Below are 22,960 nucleotides of genomic sequence, written 5' to 3'. Positions count from 1 at the left end.
TAACTTATTCACAGTTCACTGTTAGAGTTCTTGGACTTACAAGACATGAAGAAGAAATGACCAACTGGCTCAGGAAACTAAACATTCATCTTAAAAGAACAGAAAACTGAAACAAAGCAAGGATTCTAAAATCTCCAGCTCACAAAAAGTATAACTTACACAAATATGAAAAGTTTTATTTAAGCGAAAACAAAATAGCCACAGAATATTTTAAAAAGCTAACAGGATCATTCCCATATTCATTCTGAGTACCGTAAGAAAGGTAATTCAAGAATTTCCTAAAATGTTCTCATTAGCCATTATTGATGGTAGATTCCATAATATTGATTATCAAGCTATTACAGACTTCTAAGTTAATACAGCATAACTTTACAGTCTTGCTAGTTAACTATGATGTTCATTTTAACCCTGGAAATGACTGGTTCAAAGCTAATGTTATCAGTCCTATTGGTTGTCATGTCATAGATCTGAAGATAAGGTTAAATTCATCAAGCTAGGAAAATACTGATGTTTTAACTATCCTGAAATATTGTGAGAAAAACTCATGTGTTAGTATTTCTGAACTTGAGGTTAAAAAAAGTAATCTGAAATATGTTTTCATGGATAAGACACTCTATCCGGTGGTCTGGTATACAAAATCCACTAAATTTGTGGATATAAGGCTAAACTATCTTCCTTTACCATTTCCTTCCATTTCTTTGGCCTTCACAAATTCTATGCGAGCTATGATTTCTTTTTCAATAAACACTTTCCAATGACATTGTGCTTTTAGAAAAATCACTTAAATTGTAATATACAATAAATAGTTAACATTAGTCTTTCCCTTTTATTGCTACAGTATATCCTAATTTTTTTTAAGATAAAACACTGACTCCAAAAGACTTCTTAAAATGTTTGTTAAAGCAAACACTTCAGCTGGTCTTCCTTCTTTGAAGGTTTTAATATGAATAAGCGCCAAATGAACATCACCAAGGAGCTTTAAGGGGGGGGGGGGCCGGGGGCTCCTTTCCCCGTCCTCATTATTAGCTTAGGCCAAGAGACCTGTATTCAGAAGGATAAGACACTACCATGTTAAAAACAACTTTCCACAAAACGTAAGAAAATCTGTGTTAGCTCTCTTAACCCCCAGCCCCATCTGCACTCCACCCTGTGTCACCTCCCCTTGAGTGCTATCTATGCTTGCTTGCTTTTTACCTGCATTTCGCCTTTGCTGTTCCTTGGAGTACCACAGATATATGGTCTAACCAGCCCGTGATAATAGCTAACTCTACAAAATGCATTTTAATAACCTCTTTTGAACATAATACGACCCTAAACTTGGACCACTGTCTAAGTGAACAAATCTGCTAACAACATTTAACAACCCAGCTCACCTCCATTTTTCCACTCTCTCACCCTGTGCCTTGCAATCATCTTAATCTTCACCGGTGATAAGACGGCCTGGTGACAAGCAGACTTGACTTTAAACAAGATATCCTTTTCAGTTTCTTGCACACTGACTTGCCCGTAATAGGATGCTGACATATAGCAAACTAAAAACAGTTAACATTAATTTTCCTCTTATCATTTATATCTGTGGCATAGGTAATTTAAAAGAGATAGAAAAGCTGACTGACTGCAGAGTAACAATCATTTACTGGGCCACGTGTTAGAGGTTACACACGACCCCAGCCTAAAAAGGGCTCATGGCTGAGGTAAGAAACTCTAAGTTACATATGAATGAATTTAAACTTTAAATGTGCTACAAGAAAGAACTTTTTATATAAAGGACTCCTTTTGTAGAATATCTTTCTTGGAAAAATCAGGTTTTCTTATCCTAGATTACATTGGTTTTAATTGGGCATGTGTACTTGTTAGTGATTTGCCTCATTACAGTACTTTTTGTGTTCATAATTAATGTGTAAAAGCATTTAAAAATCACTACATTAAATAAAATAAGAAGCAAGAAGGGATGAAGAGAAACCATGTTTATTTGGAAAATACCACTTCTTTGTTCTTTAATATCAGCTTTTGATATTCAATTCAGAACATATCCTAGCTTGAAGTGTGTGTGTGTGTGTGTGTGTGTGTGTGTGTGTAAGAGAGAGACAGACAGACAGCCATAGAAGAGAAAAACAGAGAAACTGAAAACTAATGATTGATTTCACATATTTGTTCACTTAGGATGCTGATTCCAACTTTTTAGGCCATTAGGAAATGCCAAATCCATACAAATCAGAAACATAAAATGCATAATTTAACAAACAGAAGAAATGACTCTAAAACATATACTAAAATTAGCAAGCCCAAACAAAATAATCTCAGAAACATTTAAAATACATAGATATAGCCATAGTAGCTATATATAAGATGTAAATAGTAACCTTACTTTATTTTTAGAAACAATCAGGTTTCTAGTCTCCATCTATGACAGTCCTTCCAAAGTACCTCAAAATATGCAAAGTATTTTTTCTAACCCTAATACACAAGCAGAACTATGTGCCGCACTTGCAGCAATTGCTTTTAGAAAATCTTAACCTCATCAAGAAATTCAAACACAGAAAAAAGAAAAAGGCTGAACTTACTTAAATAATTATGCTAAGTATCTTCACAATTTAAAAGTGAAAACTTTAAAAAGAGAAGGACTTCACCAAAACACAGACACGCTGCCCTATAACCCCCAAGATTTGGCAAAAAAAACCCCATGGGGAAATTATTACTCAAGACATTTTGGGTGTCAAACCAATATTCTACTCTATTTTAATCTAAATTGTTAATTTCCATTTCCGATGTAAACCAGCTGAAGGCACCTCGATTTCACTTTATTTATTCATATCTTCTTCATTCCTAAATATATGTCAGGAGTAAAACACAGATAATAGAGAAAAATACCTAGGAAGTAACATTATATTTGATGCAATCCTTCACTAGTCTCAGTGTAAAGCATACGGCTTTCTCGAAGCCTAGCCCAGCATACACACTTAGAGTCAAGTGATTAGTCAAAAAACTTGCAAATCTTCCAAACTACAGAGAACTTCCACCTGGCGCAAAGGTACTAGTTTATGCAACAAGGCAGTAAAAAGCTAAAATTCACTACAAGACAATTTTCCTCAGGGCAAAATTAAAGAGAAATCTACATATATCAATACTGATTTAATCTCAGACATTTAGTAACAACTTTGTGTGGTAATTTCAAAGAATAAGATAAACTAAGTCATTCAGCAGTCATTAAACAAAACAAAACAAAAAAACTACAGATATTAGAAAATAGAAACCAGTTTTAGAAAATGGAAAAACCAGGAGTAGGACACCCCATCTGTATGTCCCCCATCTTCACACTGAAAACCATGTTGTCAGTTGTCTAAAGCAGCTCAAATTTAAAAGTTTGTGCTATGAGATTGTGCAAATAACTTGCTGTTAAGAACTGGAAAAAAACCAATGCACTACACTCTAGCTTCCTAAGTGAACTCAACTTCCACCTAACAAGCAACAGGTCTGAGAGACTCAGGTTAATGTAACTTACATAGAAATCCCACCAAGAAATTCCACCAAGAAAAGCTTTCACTTTTTAAGTTCTACAGTTTGATTTAAAACCAAAACACAAACTTCAAAACAAATCACAGCATCTTCTCTTTACACGTAAACTTAGCAAGACCTTAATTAAATGTCCAAGTATTAGCATACATTGCTGCTGGCTTCAGATATCCAGTTAAATGTACTACACTTTCTTTGAGCTGAATGAATAGAAGCTCGGTAAAACAAAGGCCAATTATTCTAAAAACACATAGTCCTCCCAGGCTGAAGTGGAGGACCCAGAAATCCAACATCCAGCATCCTTTAAAGAAAATGAGAGCTAAATCTCTTTGTGATAACAATTCCAATATAAATTCCATTATTTAAACTCCCCCACAAATTACTGGAAAAATATGAGGTAATTTCACAAAAATCACAAATTGAGTGGAGTAATTATAACCGATATATAAATAAGGATTTACTAAAAAAGGCTTCGAGGGGTGCTATTTTAAATCAAGGTGTTAAATACAAAAGGTGTCTTGTGTTGCTCAATCGCCCAGAGTTGCAGATGCTCCTTATTCTACAGTTACAGATTTGGCAAGGTTCCGGGGGAAATCGACCTGCAAAAAAAAAGAGCATTATTTGAATATTGTATAGACCAGGGGGAGAGGAGCAGTTACTCTAAGCAAATTATTTTTGTATATAAAACCAGAAAACAACATGTTCATTAACCATGTTAGTTACACACTACAAAGAACTAAAATGGGAAAATACAATCAAATAATGTATCTCAAAAGTCTTGAAAAGAGGAAAAAGGATCCTGAAGGAGCAGGTTCAGCACAGGAAGTGCTCCTACGGTCCTCCATAAAGGTGGCAGCCCTCTCAGGGGACACTGGAAGTGTGGAAGAGTGGGACGTTCGATTGTCAGAGTGACTGCGAGGCCAGGAATGCTAAGTCCTGTGGTGCGTGGGGGCATCCCAAACAAGAACTGCCAAGAGCTACCCCAAAAGAAACAGGAAACACAGAGGTGTTCCCCAAGGAGGTCATCTCTACTCTCGGAGTTAGGGTCCAAGGTTCCTTCAGGTTCTGTATGTAAGAAAAGGTTATGATGTAACTTACAAATTGGGCCATGCCGCTGTAACAGGTGACAGATAAATATCTGAAGGATTTCTCAAATGCTATTGCTAAAAATTTTAAAGGAAAACTCTCAAAGTGAACTGGGTAAAAAAAAAAAAAAAAGTCCAAGATTTCTGCAGGGGCCCATCACGTACATCATAGCCTCTCAGCACAGCAAGGTGGAAAGCCAGCAACTGTAAGGGGATCACACTGAGAATGCCCTGCAAGCAGTCCACGGAGTGGGGCACCTTGATTGTTCTGTTAGTGTTCTTAATGGTCTCGGTATCTTCCTTATCACATATCACCACTGGGCGTCCCTGGGAAAGAAACACACACACACACACACACACAGATGCACCATCACTGGTAAGCAACGGCAGGGCTGTTGGACGTGAATGTGCAAATTTTGCACTGCGCATCTGCATGTGGCCTCACTGACTCACAATCCCACGTGGTAAATCAGATTGATCTCACTTATAGCCAAGGAAACTGAAACTTTGTGGGATTCAGTAATGGGTTTAAACTCACAGAAACGAGAAATACCCGGCTCAGTACTTGAATCCAAGTCTGCCTGCCCTCGAAGCTCAATTTCATGACCACTACATTGTGCCCAGACAGTAATATCTTTGAGGCTTTATATAAAAGCCAAATGATCTGAAGAAAACTGTTAAGCACAGCACCTGTAATATTAATGTAAAACCTAGTTCCTCCTGAAATATACTTTTAAGAATATTAACTTAAGAGGGAGCAGCATACACTAATAAATAGGACAAGATCTGGAGACTAGACCTCAGTTTTAGTCTTGGCGGTGCTTATTATGAGATCTAGGAGCCGGGTCCTGTCAAAACTCTTCAGCATCTCCAATTCTTCACATGTAAACTTAAACATGTTTTCTAAGCCTCCTACCGGGCACTGGATTATCACTTTAAATGTCATAAAATTCAAATAAGCTTTAGTGACCCAACTCTTAGAGAACCCCAGGTCCCCTCACAGCAGCCCCTAACTTACCTGCCTTGCAACCACCTGCTGAAGAGCATTCTGACACTTGGCGTAAGTGTGATCTCTCATGATAATCATGATGACAGGCATCAACTTATCCACCAAAGCCAGAGGGCCATGTTTCAATTCACCAGCAAGGATGCCTTCAGAGTGCATATAAGTGATTTCTTTGATTTTCTAACAGGAAAGAACTAGATTAGTCTTCAGTCTGTTTTTCAAAAACCCATTCTTAAGGAAGTATTACACAAAACATCTGGTGTCTGAAGTCACTATTTATCCAGAAGTATTAAAGGACCACTGGCCTGTAAATACAGGTTAATAGATCATTATTTCTAAACTCTCAACAAGTAACTACAAGTTTTAAAACCACAAAAACTTTTTGAAGATTTTAGGTGACCATGAATATATTCATCTTACTCGGTGGCTATTCTCTACTTGCCTCATGCTTGACCTCAATTAAATCTCACACCTAGAAAAAATTCAATCTTTTATTTATTCATATTTGGACAACAAATTAACCAAGTTACTTGCTAAACCCAAATTACCACACTAAAATGTACTTTTCTTGATTTTCACTTTTGAATTAAGTATTCTGTTACCCTTTCTCAAGATAACAAATCAGAGCACATAAAAACAAAGGCATTTTCAAAAGTTCCACCTATTTCATTCCATCTAAAAATTATGGCTACGTGCCAGGTCCTCATGTCCAAAAGACTGAAATTACAAGTGAGAAGACTTACTAGTGCCCCTTCAAGACAAGTAGCATAATGATAGCCACGTCCCATTATCAAGACTGACTTCTGATGATAAAGTTCCGTTGCCAGTTTCTGAATTTCATCATCCATGCTCAATACTTCCTTGATCAAATCTGTTAAGAATATTAACAAAGTCTATGAAAGAAGGACAATAAACTGAACTGATATAGTAACAATAATATACTGGTAGCAACCAACAAAAGACCAGTGCTTCTATCTTCTGTGATCTCAGTGAGGGGTTTTTAAATACTAGGCAAAAAAGATCTTTTTGACTAAATAGCTATAAACCACAGCGTCAAGGACAAGAAGAGAACATCGCCCATTAGCTACTTCCTCGGACAACAAAAATGTACTGTGTGAGGATCTTCGTACCAGGCAGCCGCTTCAATCCAAGCATGATCTCTTTGCGTCTCTCTTGCATGGAGATCCTGTCATCACACATCATGAGGGCAAACATCACAAGGGACACAAACTGGCTGGTGTAAGCCTGGAACAACGCAAAAAAGCACAATTAGCTGCAGCTGCATTTTAAGAACTTGGAATTTTTAATGTAAAATGATGAAAATAAAGACTTTCCTCCCATTAGTTTTACAAATATGTATTGCCCATTTTTTAAAATAGCATTAGTAACAGCGAACTGAACCAGTACTTGAGAAATCTATCACTATTCTCCCTTTCTGAATTTGAACAAATGACCTAACTTTTATTTCCAAAGACAAAAACAGAAGTTCCTTCTAATGCACTAGAAAGGAAAAGCGAGCAGAGAGTAACTCTGCACATGCACGACCAATTTAAGTTTTTGATAGAAGTCAAAAGCAAGGCACTCACTGAAGAATCCCTGAGGTACTTACATTGGTTTGGTTGGATTTTTAAAAAATTGTTCTTTGAGGGGTGCCTGGGTGGCTCAGTCAGTTAAGTGTCTGACTTCAGCTCAGGTCATGATCTCGCCATCCGTAAGTTTGAACCCCGCATCGGGCTCTCTGCTGATAGCTCAACGCCTGCAGCCTGCTTGAGATTCTGTCTCCCTCTCTCTCTGACCCTCCCCTGTTCATTCTCTCACTCTCTCTCTCTCAAAAATGAACATTAAAATTTTTGATAAATAATAATAAGTAAAATAAAAATTGTTCTTGGATTTTTTAACCTTTGCCAATATACTTGTTGCTCACTGCCACCTTCCCCCATCCCCATCCCCAGTTTGGCTAAAAAAAAATTTTTAGCTTCAATTGTAGAAAGGTAGGTAGAAATAAGAATAATCCTCAATCTTAGAAATCATTACATTTTAATAATAGTATTAATAACATTTGTGAATATTGCCTTCTAATCTTCACTGCCTTTCTTTTCTTTAAATGGTTAAGAAACTTCTCTCTCAAAAATAAACATTAAAAAAATTTTTTAAAAAGGGGGGGCACCTGAGTGGCTCAGTCGCTTAGGTGTCTGGCTTCAGCTCATGTCATGATCTGGAGGTCTGTGGGTTCAAGCCCCGCCTCGGACTCTGCTGACAGCTCACAGCTCAGAGTCTGGAGCCTGCTTCAGATTCTGTGTCTCTCTGCCCCTCCCCTGCTTCCTCTCTGTCTCTCTCTCTCAAAAATAAATAAATATTTAAAAAATTTAAAAATAAATAGTTAAACTTAATTAGTAGGTATAATTTTATAACTTGCTCTTATTCTCCATTAAATCACAAGCACTTTCCAAGGAAGAGTGCCTTCTTTCTTGTTTACTACCGTGTGAGGCACAGTTTTGAAACTTGAGCAGCTTTCCATCTCTTTAGGCCTCAGATGGCCCACCTGTCAAAGGGACATTTATTTTCAACGTTATCATGAGAATGAAACGAGACCAGTGTAAAGCACTCGGCATAACAGCTGACACACAGGCTCAAAACAAACTTTTACTCATAAAAGTTTGAACTAAAAGACATTTATTTTCCTAGGCCATAAAATGGTGAATGTTTAAAACCTGCAGTCAACTATGGGGCACCTGGGTGGCTCAGTTAGTTAAGCATCCAACTCTTGATTTCAACTCAGGTCATAATCTCACAGTCCATAGGATTGAGCCCTGCATCAGGGGCTCTGTGCTCAAAACTAACTAACTAACTAACTAACTAACTAACTAACTAACTAACTAACTGAATAAATAAGTAAGTAAGTAAGTAAGTAAGTAAGTAAGTAAGTAAGCAAAGAAAGAAAGAAAGAAAGAAAGAAAGCAAGCAAGCAAGCAAGCAAGCAAGCTTTCTGTCAACTACCAAGATTATTTTCATTCCCATTAGCTGTATGAGAATGTGAGAGATGCATAGATGCGTATGTTTACCATTTGCCTGCTAGGTAATGGCCTCTCAGTATTACCTTATCACAAATATCCTGAATCTGACAAGTTAAGATTGTTTTCATGTTCATTGGCCATTTATGTTTTCTCTTTGAAGACTTAACTTCATTGTTCTTCACTTATTTCTGCACTTGGGGTGTGGGAGTTCTGTTTTGTTTTTTTTTTTAGTTGGTCTTAAGGTCTTTATTGTTATGTTTCAAATACTTTTTTCCCAGTTTGGGGTAAACCTTTTTTTATAATGGTGTTTATTAACTTAGAAGTTTTATTTTTTTAAACTTTTAAGTAGTACTGTTAGGCTTAGTCCTTCCATTCCAGCATCAGTTAAGTACTATTAATTTTCTTAATTCTGTTGTTTTCGTTGTCCCTTTTTATTTAATTTTTTTCCTTTCAGTCCATCTGAAATTTATTTTAGTGCAAGGTGTTAACTTGTGTTTTCTTCTTACAAATAGCCAATTTTCCCTCCATTTCAGCCCTCCCTTCTCTACTGGCTCATGACATTTCCTGTAGCCTCAGTTCTCACGGCATACTAGAGTTATGTTGCAGAACTGATTCTGTCCCACAGATCTGTCAGTTGTTTACAAAACAATCTTCCCATCCAGAAACACGGCATTTTCATCAATTTGTGCTAAAAATGTAAAAGTCCGTAAAGTTACAGTTTTCATTTACTCAGTAAGTATTTATTAGGGAGCATCTTAGACAGTGCTTGGTAGAGTTGTAAATATTTTTATAGCTACTGAAAACAGAATCCCTCCTCCAAACACACCCCTCATATCTTTTCTAAGTAGCCACTGTCAATTTATAGGAAAATATCTTGTATATATTTTATATAAAGCACTTTGTATGAATTCTTCTTCATTCTAAGAAATCTTTTACTTGGTATTCTTAAGCTCTGCAGGTAGTCTGTCCTGTCGATTGGAAATAAGGAGAACCTTGTTTCATTCATTTTTCTCTATTATTTGTCTCCTGCTATTTTGGGTTTCCTTTTTCTTTTTTAGTAAAGCATTTAATGCTATGAAGTTACTTCTAATTATCATTTTGGCCGCACTTTCTAAATTTTGAACCATGTTTGTTCATTGTCATTATTTTTGCATGAAGCCTTTTTAATAGCAGTTTTGAGACCTTTTTAACTCACCAGTCATTTAGAGAAACTATATTTTATATTTCAGGCATTTGAGGTTCTTATTTATTTATTTACTTTGAAAGAGAGACAGAGACAGAGAGAGAGACAGAGCACGCACACATGAAGGAGAAGGACAGAAGGAATCTTTTTTTTTTTTATGTTCATTTTTGAGAGAGAGCAAGCAAGCAAGGGAGGGGCAGAGACAGAGGGAGACAGAAGATCCAAAGTGGGCTCTGAGTTGACGGCAGAGAGTCTGATGCAGTGCTTGAACTCACGAACCATGAAATCATGACCTGAGCTGAAGTCAGACGCTTAATGGACTGAGCCACCCAGGAGCCTCAGGAGAGAGAGAATCTTAAGCAGGCTCCACACTCAGCAAGGATCCTAGTACGGGACTCTATCCCACAACCCTGGAATCATGACCTGAGCCAAAATCAAGAGTCGGACACTCAACCAACTGAGCCACCCAAGTGCCCCTTATATTTTATTATTAAATTACTAGGAATATTGCGGTGTGGTCAGCTACAGTGCTATATATAATTTTAACATTAAGAAATTTATTCCGATTTTTTTTTTTTTGTAGATTATAGGCTGAATTTCTACTACTCTTCTCTGGATAAGGAATCACTTCATTAGTGAATATTTTCCTGTCATAATGTGGATAATGAGCCTCCTGTATAATAAAAATCACAGTCTGCTAATGCTCCTTACCTTCCCAGTAGTTAAATGAGACTCCCTATTGTCCCTTGCTGGACCTCCCAGCTGCTAGCTGCTCATACAATTCCCTCACAGCTACCTGTCCCTGTGTTCCCATGTGTCCTACCAGTAGGCTGTGATTCCCCCCCACAGCACTGAAGTGGATTCACAGCCCCTTGCCTCCAGGCTAATGAGCACATCTGTATTCTTAAACTCCAGTCCCTTCCAGTCTACCTTTTCCTACTGACAGTTATTTTTCAATAAACCAATTAATCACAAAACATATGATCAGGACAGGGGGAGAGACCCAGTATCTGGGACCCACGGGATCCCTAAACTGTTTCCAATTCAAACCAATCAGATGGTTTTTACCTGAGTAAAAATGTTATTTTACATAGTAACATTTCCTTATTTGGACTTAAGACATCTCAACACTGGTTTTTAAATATAAATATTAAATAGAATAACTTTAACCTAGAATAGAATAACGCACATATTTTTCCATTGCATTCTTATTACAGCTTAATTTACAATTTCATGCTTTTCATTTCATCAATATATACCAGAAAACAAATTATGAGGAAAGCAAATTACACCTCACACTTAGAACTTACTTAAGTTTGAAAGAATTTACCAGGAAAATGTTGACTCTGAACTTTTAAACTTGGTTTTACTTTTTATTAGGCCAAAAAGTTATTATCGGTTTATTTTTAAAATTCAACAAAAGTCAGTAGTGTGGTTAAATTTTAAACACCTGCAATAACATACAAAAATTGCTAAACCTGCATATTTATGCCCATCAATTCCTACAGAAACACAAACTGTCTGTGATCTGAAATTATGAGAGACTTACCCTCTCTCTAGCCCTGACAGTTTTTTAGGCAAAGTTGGGGATTTGTAATCAAGATTATAGAATTCTTGTGCTAGCTCCATCACAGGGCCAGGGATTAGGACCAATAATAAACTTTTTTGATCACCTATTAACATGTAAACATATCTGCCATTCAGAAACAGCCTATTACTAAAAACTGCAAAACCGTACAACTCCAAGCCTAGAATGTCTAAGGCAATTAAAGAAAACAAAACTTAGAATCCAAGAAAACTTAAAGAATCCAAGAAAAATTAAAGAAAGACTAAACTGCTAGGCTTACTAAGAATTTTAAGGAAGTCATTTTTTTTCTTTTTTAATTTTTTTTTCAACGTTTTTTATTTATTTTTGGGACAGAGAGAGACACAGCATGAACGGGGGAGGGGCAGAGAGAGAGAGGGAGACACAGAATCGGAAACAGGCTCCAGGCTCTGAGCCATCGGCCCAGAGCCTAACGCGGGGCTCGAACTCACAGACCGTTAGATCGTGACCTGGCTGAAGTCTGACGCTTAACCGACTGCGCCACCCAGGCGCCCCAAGGAAGTCATTTTTTAAAAGAAATTAATTACAATATCTAATATGAAAAGATGCTTATTTTCTTGCATAAGATGTAACCATTGGAGAAACTGGGTGAAAAGTACATGGACTTCTCTGTACTATCTTTGCAACTTCCTATAAACCTATAGTTATCCCAAAATAAAAAGATTATTTAAAAGGACCTGCAAAAAAGAGAACTACTGCTAGAGATAATAACATGAAAAAATCTCAAAAACGTCCTGTTAAGTGGAAGAAGCCAGACACAAAAGGCATGCATTATACAATCCCATTTATAAGAAATTTCTAGAAAATGACATAGTATAGCAAGAGAAAGCAATTATAGCTACCTCAGGCTGAGGCTAAGAGGCGGGAGTAAGGGTTAACTGGAAATGGGCACAAAGGAACTTTTTTTCAAGTAAGTCTTCTAAAACAGGTCTGTAGTGACAGTTAACAAATTTACTAACACTATACACTGAAAATTAGTGAATGTTATGGTGTGAAATTTATACTTCAATAAAGCTATAGAAGAAAAGGTTAATGGTAGAATCTAGGTGATAGGTATATGGGTGTTAACATAAAATTCCTTTAACTCTGCTGTGTGTTTGAAAATATCGTAATAAAATGTTGAGAAAAATTAAAGTTTCTGTGAGAAACAGAATTAGAAATGAAAAAAATTGTACTTCCCCTGGCAGCTCACAGTTCAAGAAAGATTTTAATAAAAAGGAAGTCAATAGAGTCCATTCAGTGGTGTGACCCCACATCCCACATATCCCACGGTGAAGCCCTTGTTTCGCCATGTGTTGTGAATAAAGGGGCCTTGGAATGCCAATCCCTGATCAAAGCTGTCTGTCTGGACACTGTTCCAAAACTCTGTATGCTGCTGCTGAGGGCGGCTGGTTATTTATTCAAGCACAGAATGGAAACCCAAGCACAAACATCGTACATGTTTTAATTACCACATGGAGAAAATTCAGGTTTCAGCTTTCTGCAAATTATAGTGTTAGCAACATCAAAGTAACCAAGAAACAAAAAACCTCACTCAGAGTTTTTACAGAAGAATCACAAATTTCTCCTTCTCCCCAAAACTTCTGAGTTTCTTTAAAATGAAAAAAATTCAGGGGCGCCTGGGTGGCTCAGTCGGTTGGGCATCCAACTTGGCTCAGGTCATGATCTCACTGTTGGTGAGTTCCAGTCCTGCGTTGGGCTCTGTGCTAACAGCTCGGAGCCTGGAGCTTGCTTCAGACTCTGTTTCTCCCTTTCTCTCTGCCCATCCCCCACCACTCACACTTTGTCTCTCTCTCAAAAATAAATAAACATTAAAAAAATTTTTTTCTAATGAAAAAAATTCAAATGTAGCTATGCACATGTTAACATCTTCTTCTACACACCTTTAATTAGAATCAAATTCACTGATACCTAAGTATCTCATTAAACAATCAGCAAGAAATATTACACACTTAAGCAGAAAAACAGAAATGCTAAAATCATAAAGAGTAATGCATTTGTGCAAAGAGAATATCTTTTGCATTTATATATCTAAGATTCCTATTTTTATTACTAATACTAAATTTACATATATCCCAATTTCAAAGAGCAAAGTAGTCTAAGGCCCTAAAAAAAGTGTTTAAGTCTCCACAGATGTAGTATCCAAAGTGGAATAGATACTGTCATAGGATATTCATTTTTATTTTTTTAAATAGGCAAATTTTATACCAAAGGTGTACCTCCCTTACAAACTTTCAAAGGTAATATGTACATTTTGTCATACTTATTAGAAACCATAAGTGTGCAAATAAAATATGTCAATAAACTATTGTCAAAATGTCAAAAACTATTAGAATTGAACTGGATATTTAAAAAAAAAAAAACTGGATGCTTCTAAATTTGTTATTTTTCTAATTCCCTAACTATCCTTAATAAAAGAAGAGGACATCATATTTACCATGTACCCCACGGCACTGGCAGGAGGAAGAGAAGTGATAAATGGATAGCCAGCAGAGGCCCTTTCAAGCCCTCAAGATGGGACTGAGGCAAAGAATGACAAGTGTTTTATCTATTACTCACCATGAAGTCGTAAAATAATTACAATGATTAGTAAACTTGATGAGTTCCCTAAGTGCTAACAAATGACCCAGAAGATACAGATTAGTGTGCTCCACCACAACTATGATTAGACAATCATGAGAACAAAGTCAAGACTTACTTTTGTGCTGGCCACGCCAATCTCGGGCCCGGCATTTATGTGAACTCCACAGTCTGTCTCCCTTGATATGGAACTGCCCACCGTGTTTGTGATCCCCACAGTTAAAGCTCCTCTCTCCTTACAGTACCGAAGACCCATCAGGGTGTCTGCTGTCTCACCTGTGTAAGAAGGAAGACAAAAGTAACACCCAGAGCAATCAGCAGACCCTGTTTCTTAGATGCAAAAACAAAAAACTGACTATACTTTCAAGAATATCATTTAAGTAAAATTTAAAACATGCACTTAAAATAGTAAGTTTGCCAAACTTTGAATAAAAGCTTCCTACTTTTTAGGATCTCCTTTCCTACTTTGTCTTTGAAAATTCAGCTCCTTGAGAGTAAAATGTGTTAATTTTACAAATTCATAAACAATTATGTAATATCAAAATAAATCTGGACTTGTCAAGTCATCTGTAATACCTATTTATCTTCAAATAGCAGTTTCTGCCAAGATATGCTATGATCATGAGCAAGAATGACTTTCCTTTCCTTCAAGTTTTTAAAATTAGCATACCTGACTGACTAATGAAAAAGCAAACATCATCTCGAAAAACTGGTGTGTTTCTATCCAGGAAATCACTGGCAAGCTCCACCATAACAGGCAACTCAGTCAGCTCTTCGAGAACTTGACGTGTCTGCAAGGAAAAGATGACCTGGTCATATGACCTTACTTCAAATACTCTTGCTCACTGGACTTCCTTGGATTCAATGCATACTTCTCATAAAAATGATACAACAAGCATTGTTAGAAAATACAAATACAGACTATCCCACCGGCCAGCATACAAGCACTGTTAACATTTAGTACAAGTCTCTTTAGACAGTTAGCAATGCATATATTCTTATAAGCAAACACACCCACACATATAAAATGTTTTGAAGGTAGAAAAAGCACTGTTCTGAGTTAGCTTGAATGTTATCTCTAACTTCCTAATTCCTAATTTTTTAATGACAATTCCTATTTCAAATGAGATAGCCACAGATATATAAACACCTCGTGAAAAATTAAACACTTCAAAATTACTATGTATCCACAAAGAGTACCATTTTCCAGAAAAATCAATACATTTTAGAAATCTTGTTTAAGAAAGCTTACTATTTCCAAACTTTGCAGCATGGAGGGTGAAGTAGGGAAGTAGGGGGCAGTGTGCTTCTATTCAAAGAATATCATAACATTTCTTTTACTAATTTCTCTTTCTTTTCTTTTCAAATTTTTATTTAAATTCTAGTTAATGTATAGCTAATTTCTACTCTAATTCAATTCCTTTTACTCTCATCATCAGAAAATGTAAAACAACAGACAAAAATAAACTTTTAGGCAACAAAATTTTTAGGCCCTACAGATGCATACATTTGGTTGTTGCGGAGACCACCTGCTTCTTTACGCAAGCACCCCCTCCCCCATCTCTTGCCCCACCAGTGCATTTCTCCTTCACAGTAGTGAAACAACTGTAAAGGTTTCCTCACTTCATAGCCCTTTAATTTTTTTTTTTTTTTTTTTTTTTGAGAGAGAGAGAGAGCGAGAGCATGAGCAGGGGAGGGGCAGAAGAAGTGGGAGAGAGACAATCTTAAGCAGGCTCTGCACTGTCAGTGCAAAGCCCAGACGTGGGGCTCAATCTCATAATCATGACATGAGCCGAAATCAAAAACAGACTATCAAACACCTCACCTACTGAGCCACCTCACCTACTGAGCCACCAGGGTGCCTCAGCCCTTTAACTTTCTTTTCCACAAGGGCAGACTAAGGGGTACGAGCTCTGCCTGCTTGGGATTATCTCTCTGCCCCTGTTCGCAAGCACCCACTTGCTCTTTCTCAGAAAGAAAGAAACTTAAAAAAAAAGTAAACTAAATGGTTTTGTTCTATCTTTGGTTTGGCACTTTTTAACAATGTTATAATATCACATACAGAAAGTCTTCAAAGATAAAATCTTATTTTTAACTAACCTTTTCCATTGATGTATTTTACTTACTAATTATACACAAAGTTACTGACCCTAAATGCTAAATGTTTTCCCTCAAATAGAAATCAAACCTCCCCCTCACAATATAATAGTTATATTGGAATTATATTCTTCAAAATAAAAAAAAGATACAAATCTGGCAACTTACCAGATATTTTAAAATATATCCCACAAAAGTAATCTCAAGATATATATATCTGTGCTAATACATGTCTTTTTCTTTCAGTGGAAGCAACTCTTTATAAATAGACAGAATGACGTATTTTCATCCTAAGAGACTAATTTACTGTTATAAATTCCACTGACTGCATGCCACTGTAAAAACCCAGTGACAATTAACATTTTGAAAAGCAAACTATACTTAGAATGATTTTAGTTGATTGTTATTGTTCAGGATACACATTACATACATAAAAAAGCAGCTATGCGTATGTGTCATTCATTTTAGACTCCACCAAAAACCACACAAAACCAAAAAACTAGATAGAACAGAATTAATGACACTGTTTTGTATGACAAACCACAAAGGGACTTCTAATGTTTGTTAACTACAGTAGTTTCAGTATCTATCAAAAAACAAAACAAAACAAACCTTACATTTTTTCAAATTTCATAATTAGAGAATTCTAACATAGCATAAAATTTCTGCCCTAAAATTCACGTCTAGCATTAGATGAAACATTTAATCAAATTTTTTTACTTCTGAATAAAGGGCTTACTCAGTAACAATAGATCTAAGCCATGAGTGAACTGCCCAAGCCCTTCATTTACACTCATGTCTTTAACTCATTCTTTTATTTCCATGATCAAAACAAACACTTTCTTAGGACTCTCCCCTTGAATACTGCCTAGACTTTCCTTTTTTTAGACCATGTGATTTGGGAGTGGGTGGGTAAGAGAACTGAGATGCAAGGGCTAGACAATCATCTAATTTCTATCACTAGTTAAATGACTGGCTCCCACAAATACAGATATAAATACTTACACCCCAGCAAATAAAAAACTACTACGTCATAAACTTCGCGATCAATCCTAGAAGCAGAAACTGAGTAAGGGTCTTCTATACTTATGGGAGTTGACATCAACAGCATGATAAGACATCAACAGTATTATAAATGGTCTCTTCATAAGAAAACTACACATGGATCTGATTTACTGGACTAAAAGACCATTATATTCCTATGCTTCTGCATGGACAACCAACACACTTCTTGGATGCAGAATTTCAGCTTCCCAAAAATTAACTCAAAATGAATTAAAGATTAAACGTAAGGCCTGAAACCATGAACTTTCAAGAAAAAAACACAGGAACAAAGTTCCTTGACATGAGTCTTGGTGATGATTTCTTGGATATGACACCTAAACCACAAAAAGCTAATTAAAAAGTAAACAAGTGGGATTATATCCAACCAAAAAGCTTCTGCATGGCAACAGAAACCATCAACAAAGTGAAAAGTACACTACAGAATGAGAAAAAAATATTTGCAAACCGGGTATGTGAAAGGGACTAATATCTAAAATATATAAAGAACTCATAAAACTCAACTGCAAAAAAATTAAATAACCCAATTAAAAAACGGGCAAAGGACCTGAACAGACATTTTCCCCCTTGTGCATTGTTGGTGAGATTGTAAACTGGTACAGCCACCATGGAAAACACTATGGACGATCCTCAAAGAGGCAAAAATAGAACTACCATATGATCCAGTAATTCCACTTCTGGGAATATATCCAAAGGTAAGGAAAACATTAACTTGAAAGGATATCTGCACCCCCCTGTTCACAGAAACATTATTTACAAAAGCCAAGACATGGAAACAACCTAAGTGTCCATCAATTATTGAATGGATAAAGAAGTTGTGGTATACACACACACACACACACACACACACACACACACACACACACACACAAACACACACAAACAGCAATACTATTCAGCTATGAAAAATGAGGAAATCCTACCACTTGTGACAACATGGATGCACCCTGCAGGCATTATGCTAAGTGAAATAAGTATCACAAAGAAAAACAAATATTGTATGATTTACTTATATGTGGAATCTAAAATAAATAAGAAAATGAATAATAAAAATAAATTCATTAAAAAAAAAAAAAAAGGATCAGACCTGTGATTACCAGAGGTAGGGGTGTGGAGAGGGGGGAACTGGAAGAAGATGGTAAAAGGTACAAACTGCCAGTTTTGTACTGGCAAAAAAAAGCACTAATGATGTAATGTACAACATGATGACTACAAGAAACACTGCTGTACAGGATATACAGGAAAGCTGTTAAGAGAGTAAATCCTAAGAGTTCTCAGCACAGAGAAAAATCTCTTTCTATATTCTTCTCTTATGGTATCTCTATGAGAAGATGGATGTTAACTGAACCTTCTGTGGTAATCATTTCCAAATATACCTAAGTCGAACCATCATGCTATACATCTTGAACTTATACAATGATGTATGTCAATTATTTCTGAATAGAACTGGAATGCATTTTCTAAGTAAAATTTTTTAAAAATTTACCTTCCAAAGTAATTAAAGAACAAAGTCTGACAAAAAGAAGACTTTCTTTGTTTGCAGAAATGTGCCTACCAAGTAAGATCCTGTTGAGGCTCAACACATTACCAGCCATCTGTCTGAGTCAAGAAAATAATAATAAGCAAAACCTAACGACAGCTCCTACAGAAGTTTTTCTTACAGAAAACCTTTCCGACCCTTGGCCTTCCATGAAGTCACTGCAGGTGGTCTACCTGGATATCTAAGGACCTTTCTAAAGCAAATCTTCCATTGATAAATAATTCCAAGCAGCTGTTAACATTTCTGCCCCGAATGCCTCCTGATTTTGGTCTTGACAACATAATATAACAAAGCATAATTTTACATGGTGTGTTACAGATACCTTCTATATCCAACATCAAACAGTGAAAATCTTAAGAATCCACTTACTGCTACACCAGCATGATAACTTGTCCCACAAGCAATAAGAATCAAACGCCGACACCTCTGGATCTCCTTAATGTGATCCTTCAAACCGCCCAAATTCACTGAAATAAAAGTTTGTGTATATAATTATTTAGGAAAGAACCATATTGAAATAGGTAATCACTTTTCATGAGTGTCCACAGCCAATCTGGGAACAACACTACCATTTTAAAGAATTTCCACACCTCTTGGGAAGCACAGTTCTGAATGGTTTTTAAAATGAAATTAAATAGGTCACAACTTAACTGTCTCCCCCAAACTTGTAACTAACCTCACCCCTCCGGGATCCCACACACTTCTGGTTTTATCACACTCTACCCTGTTTGGTCATTTTTCCATTCCTCTCTTCAGATTAAAATTTCTCTCAAAGGCAAAAACCACAGGACACAGACGAGACTGCTAGATGGTGATGGCTGGGGTGCGGAAGGAGTTGGCCACAAAGGGGCATGAGAAGGTTTCTAGGGTGATGGAACCATGCTTCATCTTGATGGCTGTAGAGGTTATGGTTACGATCATGTTGTGGAAGTTTGTCAAAACTCAGAATTATACACCAAAAATGGTGAATTTTATTATATCTACTTATATCTCTTTAAGCTACCTGGGAAAACACTTAGTTACATTAGTTTCCCACACAAACAGTGCTCCCACCCAGAACAGTGCACTGAACACAATATTAAACCCTCTCCTTTCAGTCCTTCCCATCTCAGTAAATGCCACCCCCAAGCACCCAATGGCAGTGCCCCTCGACTGCCCCTATCCATCCTCACATCCATCCCCAGCAGGTCCTATGAGCACACCTTCAAAAGGAGCCTCTAATACCATCATGTGGTCTAACATCTCTGCCCCAGACAAGAGCAACGCTTTCCTAACTACTCTCTCTTCTACCCCCACCTCCCAGAGCCTGTTCTCCACACACAGAATAAAACCACTTTGTAGAGTGATTCTTTAAAACCATAAAGTGATCTCAAAACCTTCCAATGAGTCTGTCCTCTTTCTGTCTCTATAACTATTTATGTGTTCTTCTAAGGGCTTCTTGTGTTAGAAATACTGCAACAAAAAGCTACTTTTCTACCTATGAGAAATTTTCATTCAACGTCCATTCCATTATTCAACTAATATTTCCTGAGCACCCACCAAGTGAATTTGCTACCCAAGATACTGTGGCTACCAGAGTTCAGGGCAGTTCAGGGGATGGCTGAGAAGACAGACCTGCACACCACCGGGCAGCATTCTCTGCGTCTGACACTTTTTTCTGCACACTTTTTTCTACCTTACTTGGACATAATGTAAAACCAAGGCATATGTTTTGCTTTTTATTTCTCTGAATAACTTTATGTTCTCCTTTTTAAATTTCAGTACTGAGAGGGTGTATTATATTTCTCCATTTAAAAAAAATCAGCAAATTGGAAAATAAAATAAAACCACAAAAAGCTTCAGCAGCTTCCCAAGTAACTTGGAATAAAATCCTTATTATGGCTTCAAGTGCCCACATGTCCCGTCTCCTGCTTAACTCTGACCTCATCTCCTAGTACTTTCCCTCCCACCCTGGCCGCTGCAGCCAGACTGACCTCCTTGTGGCTTCTGCACTAGACAAAGGTTCGTGCACCTCTGCCTGCAGAATTCTTCCACAGACCTCGGCATGTATTGGAAAGGTCTGGGAAGAAAGCACAATATCAAGAGGTTGTGTTCAGGTCATCCAACGGCAACAGTGTGAAGATGACTCAGTATAAAAGCAGAGAGACTACCAGGGAGACTTGTATTCCAGATGACCAATGACAGGGAAATAAGATGGTAAGATCAGCTGCCTGACAACTCGTTCCCTAAAAACTAGCAAATTCCCTGCTGGCTGAGGGAGGTCTGAGGTAGTTCTGGAAGGAGTCATCCAAGGTCCGAATGGATGATGCTTTCGAGAGAAGCCTAATTCTGATAAGGTAGGCCATGCTACTAGAAGCAATAAGAGTGCCCGGAGGACCGGAGCAGGCATGGAGCATTTCAAGATCACCACTGGACACCGAACCCTAGTCCGGCTCCAAAAGGGACCAGCAATGTGACCTTTGGCAAGACACTCAAACTGATAGAGCCTCAATTTCCTTGCCTTGATAAAAAAAAAGGTTAACAGCTATCCTGTTTGTATTACAGAACTTTTATGAGGAACATAACATTGAGAAGAGTGCTTGTTAAAATCATGAACTTCTTAGGGGCGCCTGGGTGGCTCAGTCGGTTAAGCGTCCGACTTCAGCCCGGGTCACGATCTCGCAGTCCGTGAGTTTGAGCCCCATGTCGGGCTCTGTGCTGACAGCTCAGAGCCTGGAGCCTGTTTCTGATTCTGTGTCTCCCTCTCTCTCTGCCCCTCCCCCGTTCATGCTCTGTCTCTCTCGGTCTCAAAAATAAATAAACGTTAAAAAATAAATAAATAAATAAATAAATAAATAAATAAATAAATAAAATCATGAACTTCTCAAAGTTTATCTCACTGTCTTCCTTTATGAATTAAATCTTTTCCCCGATCTTCCTTCCATAAATACCATAAGGCGGTCCTTACTGCGACACTCCCTTACTGCGACAGTCCTTCCAGTGCAACCACCTTTAACAGCCCCACCCTGGCAGACGCAGCTCCCGTTTCTCCCCTCTCCTTCCCCTCGCTTCACCCTGGATGGAACAACACCTGAACTGGTGACTGCTTTTCGGCCTCTCGTCCCTCCAGTGCACACTGCAGACTGGTACCCAGTTCAATCCAGTGAAGCTCTATCACCCTGGTTTCTAAGCCTCCTGCTAGCTCTACAACTTCTACACGAGGCGGTCCCCCTGCACCTCCCACTTTAGAGCATTCCAGGCCCCCCTTGGCAGCTCCTCCCACCTTCTTTCCCAGACTCAATGTTCCTTACTCTGCTTCAAGTGTTAGATGTGGACAACTGGACTACACGTTATTCCGCCAACAGCTTGCTGATGGTTTTCCACTATCTCCCCTTCAGCTAATGCTGTTCTTTCCAACTGCAAGGCTCCCACGTCATCTCCACCTATTTAAACCTTTCAGATCTTTCAAACTCATGCCTGCCTGCTTCATGAGGCCTTCCCTGGCCCCAAAGCCCCTAGCCACAGACTGATTCATTCTCTACTCCTAATTCAACATTAAACTTTGTTTCTAATGCCAGGTATCATATTTACCTTTCTTTAAATACTTATATATTCACTCCACTTCTAGATTTATGAAAACCTCGAAGAGGAGACCATATTAGAAATAATTTCCCTATAGTCCCTGTTATGTTCAGCATGGTGTCCTGAACACAGATGTTGAGTTTATAATTCAGCTTCAACAAATCTCTCCTGTTGACAAAGTCTGACGCTGCTCAGAAAAAATAAAAAAATAAAAAAATACAGAGACAGCATTTACTCAGAGAATTCAATCAATTAACAGGACACAGCATAAAGAAGACACTTAATACCGTCCATATGACACACGGATTTGGGAACAGATCTTTTGCACACTAGCTATTATTTCTCAAAAACTAATTAATGCTAAGAAGCTTAGCCCAGTTGGCTTGTTAAACTGTTTACTAAACTGTCATGATGAACGAGCAGTGTTCCAAAAATGTGATTTCACAATAAATAGTTTATCTTCTGACCAACTCATCTATGCAAGGTGTGCACACTCGTGTGACACAAGGTCCAGACAGAGTGTCCAGAAATACGACCAGAGTGGCACTCTCAGCTCTATCTTAAACAGGCAGGAAGGTACGGGTTTTCTCAAAAGGCATTAAGCAGACACCCGGAAAACCTGTGAGGAAGTTCACACCTTCACTCATCTAGAAACTGGTAAGAGAAAATCTAGGCTGAGCACATACATGTAAGCTTCCCAACGAGAGGAGAAC

The 22,960-nt window shown here is 37.6% G+C and overlaps 1 protein-coding gene across 2 annotated transcripts in view; it reads right to left on the bottom strand.

Annotated features, from left to right (window-relative positions):
• Positions 1 to 155: 155 nt before the first annotated feature.
• GFPT1 (glutamine--fructose-6-phosphate transaminase 1) overlaps positions 156 to 22,960 on the bottom strand; it is a 55,726-nt gene continuing 32,921 nt past the window's right edge. For both annotated transcript variants that reach the window (XM_040458660.1, XM_040458661.1), the window contains 8 exons: positions 19,056 to 19,153; positions 14,658 to 14,778; positions 14,106 to 14,263; positions 6,735 to 6,849; positions 6,348 to 6,475; positions 5,617 to 5,784; positions 4,764 to 4,925; positions 156 to 4,112 (listed from right to left, as the gene is read on the bottom strand). In XM_040458660.1, coding sequence (XP_040314594.1) covers positions 4,068 to 4,112; positions 4,764 to 4,925; positions 5,617 to 5,784; positions 6,348 to 6,475; positions 6,735 to 6,849; positions 14,106 to 14,263; positions 14,658 to 14,778; positions 19,056 to 19,153 — 995 coding nt within the window. In that variant the 3' untranslated portion in view covers positions 156 to 4,067. The remainder of the gene's footprint in view (positions 4,113 to 4,763; positions 4,926 to 5,616; positions 5,785 to 6,347; positions 6,476 to 6,734; positions 6,850 to 14,105; positions 14,264 to 14,657; positions 14,779 to 19,055; positions 19,154 to 22,960) is intronic.

Source organism: Herpailurus yagouaroundi, unplaced genomic scaffold, assembly GCF_014898765.1.
Source record: "Herpailurus yagouaroundi ecotype Mexico unplaced genomic scaffold, PumYag 221, whole genome shotgun sequence".
Classification (NCBI taxonomy): domain Eukaryota; kingdom Metazoa; phylum Chordata; class Mammalia; order Carnivora; family Felidae; genus Herpailurus; species Herpailurus yagouaroundi.
This window is presented reverse-complemented; position numbering and strand designations above follow the sequence as displayed.